Raw genomic sequence first — 13,573 nt, 5'->3', positions numbered from 1 at the left:
CCAATTATCAAAACATTAAATTTTCTAATAGCAAAGTTTAAATGACATAGGATTATACTCTCTTCACTATTGACCCAACCACACCACTTAGTTCTAGAGTAAACATACTCTAATAATACAAAAGCTGTTTATTAGTATTCAATTTCTAGAATCAATTTATAAGGGACGAAAGACCTGATTATGGTTAAAAATTTTATAAACACAAACCCTGGAAAGTAATAGAGCAGTGAGGGGTAAAAGACACATCATTTCCTAACGTTTTACAAAGTATGACTTCATGTGAACTAAAGTTGACAGAGCAAAAACAGATATTTTATAAAATAATTACTAGAAGAACTAAAAGCAAAAAATGCAGCAAATGTTTTCCTTTGCACAGTGGGATGGATCAACAGGAGAAATAATTACAGATATGTTTCCTTTTTACACTAATTGATTCTTCAAGGCAGCAATTTTCAACTGGTATGTCACATCAGGCACACTGGTGTGCCACAAGAATTTTTAAAATATGCAATACCTGACTATTTAGTCAGGGGCACTGACCTCTTTTCCCTTAAATTGTCACATAAAAAAAATAACAGCCAACACAACAATAGCCATCTGGTGTGAATGAATCAAAATTGTACCTATTTATTTTATCAGATTGGCAAAAAATATATTTTTTGGTGTGCCACAGCATTTAGTAGTTTACGTGTGCCATGAGATGAAAATGGTTGAAAATCACTACTTTAAGGAAATAAAGAAATTGCTTCTAAAAGAAAATTTTTTTAGTGTTTTTTCAATTAGTTTACATACAATATTTTATATTAGTTTCAGATAAATAAAATTGTTTAAAAAAACTAAAAACAAGAGAAAGAATATATGCATCCCTATGTTCATAGCAGCACAATTTACAATAACTAAGATTTGGAAACAGCCTAAATGCCCATCAGCAGATGAGTGGATTAAAAACCTGTGGTACATATACACAATGGAATACTACGCTGCTGTAAAAAAGAAAGAACTCTTACCATTTGCAACAGCATGGATGGACCTGGAGAGCATCATGCTAAGTGAAATAAGCCAGTCCAAGAAAGCTAAATATCAGATTATCTCACTCATTTGTGGAATATAATGAACAAATAAACTGATGAACAAAAATAGATCCAGAGACACAGAAGCATCAAACAGATCATCAAACCTCAGAGGGAGGGCAGGGAAGGGGGGTGGAGGGGGAGAGATCAACCAAAGGACTTGTATGCATGCATATAAGCATAACCAATGGACACAGACAGTAGGGCGGTGAGGGTCTGTGATGGGGGGCGAGTGGGTGAGAAGAGATCAATGGGGGGAAAGAGAATCACGGAAAACTTTCAACAAGGAAGAGTTTAAAAAGAAAAAGCTAAAGACAAGCCCTGGCTGGCTTGATTCAGTGGTTAGAACGTAAGCCTGCTCTAACCATGAGGGTCTTGGGTTCGATTCTGGTCAAAGGCATATACCTGGGTTGCAGGTTCGTTCCCAACCCCAGTCAGGGCATGTGCAGGAAGCAATCAAATCAATTAATGTCTCTCTCTCACATTAATGTTTCTCTCTTTCTCTTCCCCCCCTCCCCATCTCTCTCTCCCCCCCCTCCTCCCTTCCCTTCCTCTCTCTAAAAAAATAAATAAATAAATAAAATCAAAGACTGCCCTTGGGTGAGGATTTTGAAAAAAACACCTAGCCCTCACCAGTTTGTCTCAGTGGATGGAGCGTTGGCCTGCAGACTGAAGGGTCCCAGGTTCGATTCCGGTCAAGGGCATGTACCTTGGTTGCAGGCACATCCCCAGTAGGGGGTGTGCAGGAGGCAGCTGATCAATGTTTCTCTCTCATCGATATTTCTAGCTCTCTATCCCTCTCCCTTCCTCTCTGTAAAAAAATCAATAAAATATATTTTAAAAAAACACACCTAAAGACAAGATGGCCGACTTCGAGGATCAGGTGTCAAATGAGAAGGTACATATAGCTGCTAAATTCATCACTCATATACCCCCCAGAAGAATTAATGAAGCATTCAATAATGTCCAGCTACCCCTTAATAATGAATGACAATTTCCTTGAGGAAGGGGCAGCACAAGCATTTGCTCAGTATAATATGGATCAGTTCACACCTATAAAGGTAGGATATGAAGATCAGGTCTCAATTACAAAACACAGTGACCTGGATAATAGCAGATTTTTCGATCCAAGAAACAAAATTTCCTTTAAGTTTAATCAGTTACAGAAAGAAGCAAGTTACTCCCAGCCAGAGGAAGTAGATGGAGGTCTGAAGTCTTGGAAAGAATCCTGTGACAGCACTTTAAGGGCCTATGTGAAAGATCACTATTTCAATGGTTTCTGTGCTGTTTATGTTAAAACTATAGATGGGCAACAGACCATTATTGCATGTATTGAAAGCCACCAGTTTCAGCCTAAAAACTTCTGGAATGGTCATTGAATATCACAATATCACTACCTAAAGCCCAGAAGGTTGGAGTACTTAAGATTTAGATTCATTATTATGAAGATGGCAGTGTTCAATTGATTAGTCATAAAGATGTACAGGATTCACTAACTGCTTCAAATGAAGTCCAAACTACCAAGGAGTTTATTAAAATCACAGAGCATGCAGAAAATGAGTATCAGACAGCAATTAGTGAAAACCATCAAACAATGCCAGATACCACATTCAAGGCCTTGTGCTGGCAGCTTCCAGTTACCCACACCAAAACTGAATGGAACAAGATACTCAGCTATAAGACTGGCAAAGAGCCCTAGCCGGTTTTGCTCAATGGATAGAGCATCGGCCTGCAAACTGAAGGGTCCCAGGTTCAATTCTGGTCAAGGGCACATGTCCAGGTGTGGGCTCGATCCCCAGTAGGGGGCGTGCAGGAGGCAGCTAGTCAATGGTCCTCTCTCATCATTGATAATTCTATCTCTCTCTCTCTCTTCCTTCCTCTCTGAAATCAATAAACATATATATTTTTAAAAATATATAAATCATTCGAAGTAAATGAAATCTGCCACAAACCAAACAAACAGGAGGAGAAGATTCCTTCTCATGCCTCCAGAAGGAACACAGCTCTGCCCACACCTGATTTTAGTCTGTAGAGCTTTAAGATAATAAATTGTGATATTTAAAGCCAGTAATCTTACTATGGCAGCAGAAAAGAAAACAAATGCAGTGGTGAATGTCCACCCACAAATTTGACTCTCAAAGATTTTTAAGTGAAAAGTTATAAAAGTATATTAAGACAGGAAATACTCACATTCTAAATTTTCAATATAAAGGTTTTCAAATTCTCTTTCTATTTGACCAAACAGTTCCAAAAGTGTACTGCGAACTGAGGAAGGCAGTTTAGAATCCTGTAGAAAAAGAAGATTTTGTTTAAAATGCGTAATGAATGAGAAACTCTGATACCAAGTACCAATATATTTTTTCCAAAGTGAATTATCTTGTATCTTAAGCTTTTATATCTTTAGATGTTTCATGTCTTATACATAAAATGCTTACAGAACTTAAAGTCTCAAATTTCTATAGATAAAACTAAAATCAATATGGGATTCAAGAATAAGCACTTCTTTGAAACAACACAATTGTTTTTTTTACAAGGGAGGAAATAAGCCTACCTTATTTTAAAAATTCCAAATTTGTAGAGAAGGCATGCAGTTCTCACAAATAAAATTATATTATGTCCTGGCCGGTGTGGCTCAGTTGGTTGGAGCACTGTCCAGTACACCGAGAGGTCATGGGTTTGCTTCCCGGTCAGGGCACATTCCTAGGTTACAGGGTGCATATGGAAGGTAACTGACCCATGTTTCTCTCTCTCTCTTCCTGTCTCTATAAAATCAATGACTATATCTTTGGGTGAGGATTTTTTAAATTACATTATAAATAGCCTTTAAATTCTATCATATAGTACTATAAATTAATTTTAATAAGTTACATATTAATAGAAATTGTGCCTTATAGAATCCTCATGTCCACTGTAACTCTATGTAATACCTATAAGATTATCATGAGGAGAGAAAAAAGAAAAATTTCACCTGTAAAAGCAAAACTTGTATCAGTTAAATGAAAACATTACCATGTAAGTTCCCAGTTAGTTCCTGGTGCCTGCGTGCATCAGCACGTGCTCTGCACACCTTCAGTTCTGTCTAAACCTCATGGGAAGTCAGTGGGAAGAAGCAACAGCTCAGCTAAATTTTTAGGTATGGTCAAATGAGTAAGCAGTGCCTTAGACACCAACTGTGTTCACAAGCATTTACCTTCCAGACACTGTTAATAACAGGGAGAATGACACAGTCTACATTCTCTTCTAATTTCCTAAGGACATGGCCTATATTGTAGAGTATCTTCTGAGTGACCCCCCCTCCCAGCACTTAAGAGTATTCTTAAACAAAATTCTTTTTTTTTTTAAATATATTTTATTGATTTTTTTACAGAGAGGAAGGGAGTGAAATAGAGAGTTAGAAACATCGATGAGAGAGAAACATCGATCAGCCGCCCCCTGCACATCTCCCACTGGGGATGTGCACGCAACCCAGGCACATGCCCTCGACCGGAATCGAACCCGGGACCTTTCAGTCCGCAAACGCTCCATCCACTGAGCCAAACCGGTTTCGGCTTAAACAAAATTCTTAATAAGTATTTCTTAAAAAATGTTTTAATACTTTAACTGCTGACACAGTAATTTTCTAAGTAGCTTTTCAAATTTATATGCAGAACAAACTTTTTGATGTTTAGTGAGTTGCAAATATATATAACATTTATTAAATTCCTTCAGATTAACTTCTTAGGAAGACAAGAATTTTGGGCAAAATGATCTCTAATGACATAAGCATTTTAGCAATATGTTTTTAAGTAATCACAGAATGCTCAAGTAAATTTTACAAGCTACCTGAAAATATATGTGAAGCCTTGTTTACAAACTGAATCTGATAGAACTGATTCATGCAGCCTCTCTCAATACCCCTCTAAAATACCAATTAAAACCCTAACTGGTTTGGCTCAGTGGATAGAGCATTGGCCTGCAGACTCAAGGGTTCCAGGTTCAATTCTGGTCAAGGGCATGTACCTTGGTTGCAAGCACCTACCCAGAAGGGAGTGTGCAGGAGGCAGCTGATCAATGTTTCTCTCTCATTGATGTTTCTAACTCTCTAACCCTCTCCCTTCCTCTCTGTAAAAAATCAATAAAATATATTTTTAAAAAAATAATAAAATAAAATACCAATTTAAAAAAACATGAAAAAAAAAGAAATAAACACTTAAAGTAACAATGAAAAATAAACTAAACTAAACCAGCACAATTAATGTTTAACACACTGTCTGCCCCGCCTCATGGCCCTTGCCTATCTCTTCCCTCTCCGTGCCATGTTCCCGCAGAACCCCTCATTCAGTTAGCCCTCCTCAGAGTGTCACTTGGAAGCTTTTCTGACTCCCAAGACCCAATCTCCTCTCATGTCTATCAATTCCAACTCACCTACACCCACAATGTTTAAGATCCTTATTCAGCCACTGAAATGTTACATTTACTTAAATAGTAAACGCCTCTTAAAATGTAATTGTAATGGAGATAAAACTAAGATGTCAGTGTTAATGTCACTTGATAAAGACAATCAAGAAGCAACGTGCAGTGAAATGAGAACTTTTCCACTGGAGGGCAAGTGGCCTGACAGCTCCTGCTGACCTTTCCTAACAGCTCTCCTAGTGCCACTTGACTTCACAGACCCTGAACTGAGGAATGTAACTTATGGTATCACTTGAGAAAACTCTAACAGAAAAACTACTATGGATTCAGTAAAGCTTGTAAAGGGAATTACATTTTACCACAGCATGTACCTGGGTAAAAGATGACCCTCAATGCTCCATGCGCACAGAGATTCAGTAGCCCTGTGCGAGTACAGGCTTCCCATCCCTGAGCTAAGCACTGCTTCCTAAACTACTTCCGACTCATGAATCTAAGAGGTAACTGACTATGGCTTCTTCACACTAATCTTCACTATTGACAGTGCTCCCCAACAAACTCAAAGAGCATGACTGTAACCTCCTCTAGAGAGTGATGACCTACTGTTCAACTCAAACCCACTGGTAAAATCAAGCTGCTGAACCAGGCAAAGCACCTCACACCAGCCTTTCAGGACATTGGACTCACTGACAAGTAGGCACCATCCAAGGAACGCTGGAGACACCACGATGAGGACCGAGGAGCAATGCTAGGCTGTGCAGCTTGGAGGGCTCTGAATGGCCTTCACAAAAGGTTATCCTGAGATGCAATTACCCATGGTGCTACATCACAATGGAGGGCAGGCCCTCAGAAGGCCAAGAGAACACAAGTACCTCATACGGCAGTTCATGCTAGGAAATGCTAGCAAAGGTTATAGAATTTTTCACTGCTAGAAATGTAAATAAATCTAACAATTAAAAAGATGTATCTTAGTCCTGGCCAATGTGGCTCAGTTAGTTGGAGCATCATCCCGTATACCGAAAGGTCAAAGGTTTGATTCCCGTTCAGGGCACATATTTAAGTTTACGGGTTTGATCCCCAGTAGCTCCATTTGACTATTTAAATGTAAGTTAATTAAAATTTTTTAAATTCCTCAGTCACAGGAGACACCTGAGGCTTGTGGCTCCCATATCTGATAGCAAAGATCTAGAACATTCCATCATAGAAGGTCCACTGCACAGCTCTGGTTCAAATTCTTTCCTAAGAGTTATGGGCTGTGTTTCCCCCAAAACTCATATGAAGTACTGACCTTCCCGCATCTCAAAATATGACTTTATTCAGAGCTACAGTGATTGAGGCAAAATGGGGTCACTGGGGTTGGCCCTAATCCAATCTGACTGGTGCCATTATCAGAAGGGGAGATGAAAACACAGACACACACAGATGAACCACCATGTGAAGACACAAGTAGGAAACAACCATCTATAAGCCAAGGAGAGAGGCTTCAGGAGAAACTGCCCACACCTTGATTTACAACTTTCAGCCTCCAAGACTGAGGGAGAATAAAGTTCTATTAAGTCCACTCAGTCTGTGTGGTACTTTGTTATGGCCACCCAAGTTCACTAACACACTAAAAATATCAAACCTATTTTGGAGGCTCCTTAAAGTCTATGGTTTTTATTTCCAATACTGTTAAAATACAGTTTCTTTTAGAAAGCAGAACCACATATTTGTTCATTTATTCATCCATTCAATACGTATTAACAGGGTTCTAACTAAATATTTACTATGTGCCAAGCAATTGCACTAGGTTCTGAGTGTGTACTGCTGCCCTCCTAGAAGATGCTCAGTGGACTGAGCATCAGCCTGTGGACTAAAGGGTCCTGGGTTCAATTCTGGTCAGGGTAAATGCCCAGGTTGCAGGCTCGATCCCCAGTAGGGAGTGTGCAGAAGGCAACCGATCAATGATTCTCCCTTATCATTGATCTCTCTCTCTCTCTCTCTCTCTCTCTCTCTCTCTCTCTCTCTCTCTCTCCCCCCCTTCCTCTCTGAAATCAATAAAAATATATTTTTTAAAAAAAACAAAAAACATTAACCTTGGAATTGAATCCTGTCACTGTGTAGGCTATTGTATTTGACAGTAGTTTTATTTAAGGGAGAGGAAGTTAGGTTTGTTTTGTTTTTTGGTAACTCACAGTTTTTCTCTACTTTAGAGACCTGTGTATATTTGGCTATTTCTGGAACATTACAAACATGCTCAGCACTAACTTACTTGTCCTTCTAACATTTCTCTTGGCAAACCCGTCCTCTCCTGTTCAGAGCTGTTAGTTCTTCGTATAGAAAGGCTATGAGATTTGCGTTTCTGTTTTGCTTGGCGAGCAGTTGAACAGCTCCCGCTTTCTGTGGGCATTACTTCTATAAGGTGATATCCTGGTCACTCCTGCAATAAGCTAAACAAAAGCAGGAAAAACAAGTACTTTATTTCTGATCACAGCAAATTGAAATGAAGGAAAAACAGTGACAAGACAATGAGTACTTTTAATTCCAAATTTCCTTACTATGGTTAACATTGACTATGTAATTTAGAATATGACAAATTAACATTTTAAGGTAGAGACCACACACAGCCTTTGTTAAAAAGGTAATTTTTTATCAAATTTCATTAATATGTTTTAAAAATCCAATAGCAACAAAGACTTTAAAATACAGAACAACTCTCCCTTAACCAGCTTTCCCCAGACTCAGCCTACTCCCCAGGGGAACCAATTCTAACTGCCTGTCCTAGACAAGGGGTGGGGAACCTTTTTCCTGCCAAGGGCCACTTGGACATTTATAACATCATTCAAGGGCCATACAAAATTATCAACTTAAAATTAGCCTTCTATATTTGGTCAAACATTTAATTAACCAACCCCTAATGCCTTGGCAGGGCCAGACCAAATGATATCTTGGGCCTTACATGACCCGAGGGTCAGATGTTCCCCATCCATCCTTGACTATAGATGGTAGAGCAGCGATTTTCAACACATGTGCCACAAGAAGTTTTAAAAGATGCAGTACTAGACTATTTAGTCAGGAGCACTGACCTCTTTTTCCTTAGATTGTCAAATTTAAAAAATGACAATAGCCAACACAATAGCCATCCGGTGTGAATGAATCAATATTATACCTACATTTTGTCAGATCAGCAAGAAACGTTTTTTTTTGGTGTGCCGCAGGATTGTAGTAATTAGTTTGTATGTGCCATGAGATGAAAAAGGTGGAAAACCGCTGGTCAAGAGGAATACAATGCAAGCCACCCATGTTACTGCAAATTTTCTAGTGGCCACATTAAAAAAAAAGTAAAAACAGGTGAAATTACTTTCATTTATTTATTTAACCCAATATGTCTAAAATAGTCTCATTTTCGTAACTGCAAAAAATACCACTGGGATATTTCTAGTTTGTAAGCTTCAACTTCAATGTATATTTCATATTCACAGCATGCCTTAATTAACATACACATGACATTTCCTTCCTCAATTGCAGTTTCACATCTTGGGCATTTTTCACTCGTATTGATCCTTCCTTCTCCCAATATATCTATGTTAGTTCATGTAATTTTAAGTAATACATATATGTATCTTCCTTCTTCACCTCCTGACAGTATATTTTGATCCTCTCCATTCCCCACTTCACTTTATTTTTTTTTATTTTTTTTTTAAGTAAACACATGTTTGACACCATCAATCACATTTAGTTAAAATGTAAGCCTTGGAGATATGAAACATCACTAAACAAACTACATGCAAATGAGAGAGTCCCACTTCACTTTAAGAAAGACTGTAGTGCCTTAGCTAGTTTGGCTCAGTGAATAGAGCGTTGGCCTGCGGACTGAAGGGTCCCAGGTTCGATTCCAGTCAAGGGCGTATGCCCAGGTTGCGGGCTCAATCCCCAGTTGGGGGCGTGCAAGAGGCAGCCAATATATGATTCTCTCTCATCATTGATGTTTCTCTCTCTCTCCCTCTTCCTTCCTCTCTGAAATCAATAAAAATATATTTTTTTTAAAAGACTGTAGTATCCCACCTTTTCTTGAGCTCTCCCCCACAGCTACCCATCTCCCAACTTTTGTTCTATCATTTGAGATTATATAAATGTGAGAACAGAGTATGTGTCCTTGACATTTTGAGCTTAATACCCTTGAGATCCACCGAAGTTGCTGCACGCACAAATAATTACTGCCATTTTTGATGGCTGGGTAGTATTCCATGGTATGGATGTACTACAATTTAACCTTTCACCGATTGCAAAAAAATGTGGTTCTTTCCAGATTTTTACTATTACAAGCAAAGCACTATGAACAATAATACACCGGTTTTTGTGTGAACTCCAGTTTCCATTTGTTTTGAATGATTGCCGAAATGTGAGATTGCTGGGGTAGAGAGAAAATGCGTATTTAGTTTTAAAAAAGCATTATTGAGCCCTGGCCAGTATAGTGTGGCTCAGTTGGTTGGGCATCATCCTGTGCACAGAAAGATTAGTAGTTCAATTCCCAGTCAGGGCACATGCCCAGGTTGTGGGCTCAATCCCTGGTAGGGGGTGTGCAAGAGGCAGCTGAATACTACCTACTCATTTCATGCTACTATCAATTCTCTCACATGGATGTTTCTCTATCTTCCCCTCTCTCTAAAACATCAATAAAAATAAAAAACATTGAGATGAAATTCAGATACCATATAGTAAGTCCCACAGCCAACTCTAGACAACCACTAAAATACTTTCTCTACATTTAAATTTTCTAAAACTGGCCATTTAATATAAATAGTTCTATACAATTTAAAGCTTGATCTATTGTGACTGGCTTTTTGCACTTGGCATGTTTTCAAGGCTCATCCACATCACAGCACTGCATTAGCAATTTCTTCCTTTTTATTGAAAAATATACATTTTACTTATCAATACAGTTGATGGACAGTTGGTTAATTCCATTTTTAGATTATGAATAATGCCACTGTGAACATTAGCATGCAAGTTTTTATATGCATTTATGTTTTCTTTTTTCCAACATACATACCTAGGAATGGAATTGATGGGTCATAAGGTAACTCTATGTTTAACCATGTTGTTGTTTTTACAAACCATCAAGTTATTTTACAAGGTGGAAAATATTTCCATCAGCAATGTATGAAAGATTCTGTCTTCCACATCCTCACCAGCATTTGGTTATCTCACTATTTTTAATTTTAGCTGTTCTGATAGGTGTGCAACATCTTGTCATGGTCTTAGTTTGCATTTCCCTGGTGGTAGGTGATACTGAACATCTTTCCATGTGCTTATTTTTAAAAAAAAAAAAAATTTTAATGATTTCAGAGAGGAAGGGAAAAGGAGAGAGAGGTAAAAACATTAATGAAGAGAGAGAATCATTGATCAGCTGCCTCCTGCACACCCCACACTGGGGATGGAGCCTGCAACTCAGACATATGCCTTGACTGGGAATTGAATCATGACTTCCTGGTTCATAGGTCTACACCAGGGGTGGGCAAACTTTTTGACTCGAGGACCACAATGGGTTCTTAAACTGGACCAGAGGGCCGGAACAAAAGCATGGATGGAGTGTTTGTGTGAACTAATATAAATTCAAAGTAAACATCATTACATAAAAGGGTACGGTCTTTTTTTTCAATAGTTTTATTCATTTCAAACGGGCCAGATCCGGCCCGCGGGCCGTAGTTTGCCCATGGCTGGTCTACACTCAACCACTGAGCCACGCCAGCCAGGCTGTCTGCTTATTTTTGACATCCGTATATCCTCTTCAATAAAATGCCTTTTCATGTCTTTTGCCCATTTTCCTAATATGATTGTTTGGATCTTTACTGTTAAGATTTTAGAACTGTTTATATTTTCTCCATATAAGTTATGTGTCAAATATGTGGACTGGAAATAGTTTCTCCCAGTCTGTAACCTGTTTTTTCATCCTAATATGATTTTTTACAGTAATTTGATGAAACCCAACTGACCAATTATTCTTCTATAAATCATACTTTGAAAGTCAGATCTAAGAACTTTTCACCAACCCTAAATCCCAAAATTTTTCTCATTTTCTTTTTTAAAAATATATATATATATATACTAGAGGCCGGGTGCACAAAAATTTGTGCACTGGCGGGGGGGGGGGGGAGGGGGGGAGTCCCTCAGCCCCACTAGTGTCCTCTCACAGTCTGGGACCCCTCGGGAGATAACGACCTGCTGGCTTAGGCTTGCTCCTGGGTGGCAGAGGGCAGGCCCAATCCCTAGGTGCAGCCCCTGGTCAGGCTCAGAGCAGGGCCAATTGGGGAGTTGGGGCACCACCCCCTGTAATGCACAGAGCAGGGCGGACCGGGAGGTTGCGATGCCACCCCCAGTCATGCTCAAGGTAGGGCCGATTGGGGGGGTTGGCGCGCCGCCCCGTCACACTCAAGGCAGGGTTGATGGGGAGGTTGCGGCGCCACCCCGTCACGCACAGAGCAGGCCGATCAGAGGGTTGGGGCGCTGCCCCGTCACGCATAGAGCAGGGCCCATCAGGGGGGTTGGGGCTCCGCACCCTGTCACACACAGAGTAGGGCCGATCAGGGGGTTGGGGAGCTGCCCCCGTCACGCACAGAGTAGGGCCCATCAGGGGGGTTGGGCCTCCGTACCCTGTCACACACAGAGCAGGGCCAATCAGGGGGTTGGGGAGCTCCCCTCTGTCACGCACAGAGCAGGGCCCATCAGGGGGTTGGAGAGCTCTCCCCTGTCACCCACAGAGCAGGGCCGATCAGGGGTTTGGGGCACTCCCCTGTCACACTCAGGGCAGGGCCGATGGGGAGATTACGGCTCCACCCTGTCACACACAGAGCAGAGCCCATGGGGGGGTTGGGGCGCCGCACCCTGTCACACACAGAGCAGGGCCGATCAGGGGGTTGGGAGCTCCCTCCTATCAGGCACAGAGCAGGGCCTTTCAGGGGGTTGGGGTGCCTTCCCCTGTCATGAACAGAGCAGGGCGGATAGGGAGGTTGTGGCCCCGCACCCTGTCACACACAGAGCCACAGGGCAATCAGGGGGTTTGGGCGCTGCCCCCGTCACGCTGCTCCAGGGGCCAGGAGGCCTCGCGGCTCCGCTGATCCTGGTGCTGGGAGGCCTCACGGCTCCGCTTGACACAGGGGAAGTGAGGCCCCGCTGCTCCGCTGATCCGGGTGCCAGGAGGCTTCGCGGCTCTGCTGATCCCGGTGCTGGGAGGTATATTACCCTCTTACTATATAGGATAGAGGCCTGGTGCACAGGTGGGGGCCGGCTGGTTTGCCCTGAAGGGTGTCCTGGATCAGAGTGGGGGTCCCGCTTGGGTACCTGGCCAGCCTGGATGAGGGGATGATGTCTGTTTGCAGCTGGTCACACCCCCTTCAGGGCAGGGGTCCCCACTGGGGTGCCTAGCCAGCCTGGATGAGGGGCTGAGGGCCGTTTTCAGGCTGGCGGGTGACTGAAGCTCCCAAACTCTCCTTTTTTTCTTTTCTTTTTTTTTTTTAATTCTGGGATTTATTTACCTTCTATGGCTGTCACTGGAACTGAGAGCCGGCTTTAGCTCTGAGACTCGGCTACAGCTCTGAGACCTTGGCTGCTGAAAGCAGGAATCTGGGCTTTGTTTAGCTTCTATAATTGAAACACTGTTGCAACTCCAGCTTGGCCGGCTGGCTGAAACCATGGGTTTTGTTTAACTTCTATAATTGCAACATAGTTGCTTAGAGTGCAAGCTCAGAGGCCAGCAGCGGCAGGCAGGGAACCTTGGCTTCCTCCTTCACTGGAGCAAGCAGGCCTCCTGTTCGCTTCAGCTGCCTGGCTGCCAGCAACCATCTTGGTTGGCAGTTAATTTGCATATCGCCCTGATTAGCCAATGGGAAGCATGTCGGAGGTATGGTTAATTACCATGTTTGTCTATTATTAGATAGGATATATACACTGAATGGCCAGATTATTATGACCACCTGACATTTGTAGGCAAATTACCTATAATTTCACGCTGAAGTTGCTAGAGGGCCAGACCATTATAAATAGGAAAGCAGGTTGTTTACCACAACAGTAGAAGTGATTTTTTTCTGAAGATATGGGTAAACAACACGATTTAACAGCCTTTCAACGTGGGATGT

General features: G+C 41.4%; 1 protein-coding gene and 1 pseudogene across 2 annotated transcripts in view; one reads left to right on the top strand and one right to left on the bottom strand.

Annotated features, from left to right (window-relative positions):
- The window catches only part of WDR37 (WD repeat domain 37), an 87,908-nt gene that overhangs the window by 58,838 nt on the left and 15,497 nt on the right, over positions 1-13,573 (bottom strand). For both annotated transcript variants that reach the window (XM_059662955.1, XM_059662947.1), the window contains exons 2-3: positions 7,711-7,888; positions 3,261-3,357 (exon numbers count right to left, since the gene is read on the bottom strand). In XM_059662955.1, coding sequence (XP_059518938.1) covers positions 3,261-3,357; positions 7,711-7,848 — 235 coding nt within the window. In that variant the 5' untranslated portion in view covers positions 7,849-7,888. The remainder of the gene's footprint in view (positions 1-3,260; positions 3,358-7,710; positions 7,889-13,573) is intronic.
- Positions 1,933-2,769, top strand: LOC132237403 (F-actin-capping protein subunit alpha-1-like; annotated as a pseudogene).

Source organism: Myotis daubentonii, chromosome 1 (assembly GCF_963259705.1).
Source record: "Myotis daubentonii chromosome 1, mMyoDau2.1, whole genome shotgun sequence".
NCBI classification, from domain to species: Eukaryota; Metazoa; Chordata; class Mammalia; order Chiroptera; family Vespertilionidae; genus Myotis; species Myotis daubentonii.
The sequence above is the reverse complement of the archived record's forward strand: the minus strand, read 5'-3'. Positions and strand labels throughout refer to the sequence as shown.